General features: G+C 34.9%; 1 protein-coding gene across 1 annotated transcript in view; it reads left to right on the top strand.

Annotated features, from left to right (window-relative positions):
- Positions 1-1,322, top strand: part of LOC106468072 — a 21,728-nt gene extending 20,406 nt beyond the window's left edge. Inside the window, exon 8 of the mRNA XM_013928471.1 lies at positions 1,170-1,322. Within this exon, the coding sequence (XP_013783925.1) occupies positions 1,170-1,322 (153 nt within the window). The remainder of the gene's footprint in view (positions 1-1,169) is intronic.
- The last annotated feature ends 2,422 nt before the right edge of the window (positions 1,323-3,744 follow it).

Raw genomic sequence — 3,744 nt, 5'->3', positions numbered from 1 at the left:
GTGCTTCAATGGTATCTAGTTTTATAAATGTTTTGAAGGGCTGCTGTTGTTATGTAATGTATCAGACAGCTTTACTGTCTGGTGCTTCAATGGTATCTAGTTTTATAAATGTTTTGAAGGGCTGCTGTTGTTATGTAATGTGTCAGACAGCTTTACTGTCTGGTGCTTCAATGGTATCTAGTTTTATAAATGTTTTGAAGGGCTTCTATTGTTATGTAATGTGTCAGACAGCTTTACTGTCTGGTGCTTCAATGAGATCTAGTGTTTTGTTTCTAAAAGAACCTGTGGTTGTACCAGGCTTATGGAACATTTAAACCCTTGCAGTGTAAAATGCAATACCCATGAAGAGGAGATTAATTAACCAGACTGGCGAAGCTAAAGATGAATATGTCTTTAAAATTGATAAACAAAAATGCAAGAAATTTCTAAGCCTCAAGGACCAAAGAATCGCAACTAATTAATTAAGACATCTCTCCATCCCCACGATGTCAATGAAATAAATGCCATTCAGAAACCTTTACTAGTATGTTATAAACATATATCTGATCAGGGTAGGGATAGTTTTGTTAAATCAGATTCCAGTTTGTTTTTATTTAATCTTAAATAGGTGTGAATAAAATGATATCGGCAGGTCAGAAGACGGAATGTAGAAAATGACATCCATGTAATTCTATTCTGATAAATTCTGGGTGACAAGTGGTTCCCTAAGTTTTGTTGATATCCAATGTGTGAATTTAAGGATGAAAAAAAAAAACTCATTCAAATACCATAATTGTGATGCGTGTGTCCTAAGATTCTCAGTTTTCCAACATTCTGTTTTCGAATATTTGTTTCTTCAATATGAATGTAGATAATTATCATTTCATTTTGTTTCATTAAACATTAGGTATGATAATTCGCATATCGTTACTGTTCTCATCCTAGTTTATGTTACTCTTTGCTTTTAAACAGTACTCTTTCTTAAAACAGATACAAGATTTCTAAATTCTGAACAGTTATACTCTGTTGATCAAACTGCAGGAGATGTCGGACGTCAAACTTTTTTGTGCGTGTCATTTTCAAGATGGAATTTCTTGTTTACGGGTTAAGGGAATTTTACTGTTGTTCAAGAATCTAGTAATTTTGAATATCATTTCTGTATTAACTTTGTGTTTTAATGGTACTTTTAGGGTGAAGGAGATCAAATAGTTAAAGACAACAAAGAGAACGTCCTTGTTAATCCCTCCACAATGTCCAAGAAAAAGCATCACGGGAAGTCTTTGCGGCACATTCCCATTCCTTCGGGACGTAAACCCCTTCGTACCCCAAACAGCTCTCTCTAAGAACATCTAACGGTCTCGGAAGAATTGTTCTTCGTTAAGTCCAAGTTTTGCTTCGAATTACTTATGCCGAGCGTGTGGGAAAAAGTGATGGTTGAACAGTGGTGCCGATAACCTAAGTTTGTTTTAACATCACCCTGTAAATTTTATATTAGCCTTTTGTGGCTCCTCCTTCTCATCACTTCACAAGCTCTTTCTTTGTGTGTATATGTATTGTAGTAACAGTGAAGAATATGTTTTAATTGTGGATTTTACCATTTAATGTGAGTTTTTTTTTTCTTCAGCTAAGTAATTAAGTACTGTTGCGTGGAAATATTCAGTAGAACTACAATAAGATTAAATTGTAAAAACATTAAATCCAATTAATAAAATGTTTTTGTTTTTGTTTTTTTTGCCATATAGTGAATTGTATTTCCTATTGTAGCATGCTGTTCATTTGGCATCATTACCCCTTGTGATAATGATGGCATTATCCAATGGCTGTCCCCCAGTGGGACAGCGGTAAGTCTTTGGACTTACAACACACACAGAGTTCTATATATAGAGATATACTAGGTATCTACTAGTGATGATAATTGTTTATAAAATCGTGTGGCTAGCACATGGATGGTGGTAAGGAAGTGGGGTTGAAACCATCTACTAAAGTGTAGCCATAACCCCTCCTCATGAGAACTTCAAGAGGATTTTTTGTTGTTTTATCTGGACGGAGTTGGATACATTTGTAGGCTTGAGTGGTGGCAAATACTCATGACAGCTACAGAGAAATCTATGTTCCTCGCCTGACTAGTGTAGAGAAAAGCGGGCTGTGGCCTGGCCTGGTGGGGGCTGTAGTATAAATAGTAGACAGAAAGAAATACATAAAATTATAGTTAGAAATACTTGATGTATATATTTTTTAAATCAGTAATAATACAAATACACAATTTTACGTATTCTCAATACTGTACTAAATATATACATTTTTTTAAGTAATAAATACAAGCGTACTTACTTATCACTTGCTCCTAAATTTTGTTTGTCCAGGCAACCTTAACGCCATCTTTTGGAAGAGTATGAAACTATTAGTGTTAGGTTATTGGTAGCAGAGTCGCATCTGGCTTGAATAAATGGTAACGGTTAAGTCTTTTTTTCTCTCGTTTGGTTTACATCAGGAAACGTGTTATTTTCTGTGTAATCATTAAATGTTTATGTTATGCCATAAAATACTAAATACAATAAATAAGTGGGTATAGGTACATTATGAATATAATAGTTAACACTTAAAAACTTCTTAAATCCAGGATTTTTTGATTTTTTTTGGTGGGGGTGGGTTTGTTTTGAATTTCGCGCAAAGCTACACGAGGACTATCTGCGCTAGCCGTCCCTAATTTAGCAGTGTAAGACTAGAGGGAAGGCAGCTAGTCATCACCACACACCGCCAACTCTTGGGCCACACTTTTACCAACGAATAGTGGGATTGACCGTCACATTATAACGCCCCCACTGCTGATAGGGCGGGTGGTGGTGTTAAGAATGCTAGAGAATTCTAGCTACTTTTACCAATAGTCCATGGGGTGCTCCTGAAAATTAACCTACTGGTAATGGTAGCGGAGGGGGGGGGAGTAGGGTGGACTATCCTTAACTTTTTAAAATGTTCCATCTCTGGTGGACATGCGTAAGTAGGAAATATAACATTTTAAAGCCTATATGAATGGAATCTGACAAAGGTTATGTAAGCCATTTTCAAAACTAAGATAACAGAAACTCGGCAAATTCTTTGAAAGAAACATGTTACACGTCTATATGAATGGAATCTGACAAAGATTATACACGCCATTTTCAAAACTAAGATAACAGAAACTCGGCAAATTCTTTAAAAGAAACTTATTACACGTGCAAACAACGCGCCATGAAGATAGTGGAACAAAATAAATACAATATTAAACGCTGCTTATTTTTGGAATATCTAAGTTTACATCGGATTATACGTAAACCTCGTCTCCTTGTTATATCGTAAAAACTACAACAAAAATGGTGCAGATAGAGAGAATCTGGTATATATCGGTTTCTTAAATGAGAATGTATACGAGCGCTTTAACCATTATCACAGCTTAAAATTTTACTCTGTGCTCCTGTTAGTCAAAAGATTTGATCAGTTTAATTTCTTTACGCCGGATTGTTTTTTTACCATCTCTTTATTACGTGGTGTTAAATATGACCACATACACATTTTTATTATATTTAAATATGACCACACGCACATTTTTATTATACTACGTCGTGTTAAATATGACCACACGCACATTTTTATTATATTACGTCGTGTTAAATATTGACCACACGCACATTTTTATTATACTACGTGGTGTTAAATATGACGACACGCACATTTTTATTATATTTAAATATGACCACACGCACATTTTTATTGTACTACGTCGTGTTA

This window comes from Limulus polyphemus, unplaced genomic scaffold, assembly GCF_000517525.1.
Source record: "Limulus polyphemus unplaced genomic scaffold, Limulus_polyphemus-2.1.2 Scaffold2859, whole genome shotgun sequence".
NCBI lineage: Eukaryota > Metazoa > Arthropoda > Merostomata > Xiphosura > Limulidae > Limulus > Limulus polyphemus.
The sequence above is the reverse complement of the archived record's forward strand: the minus strand, read 5'-3'. Positions and strand labels throughout refer to the sequence as shown.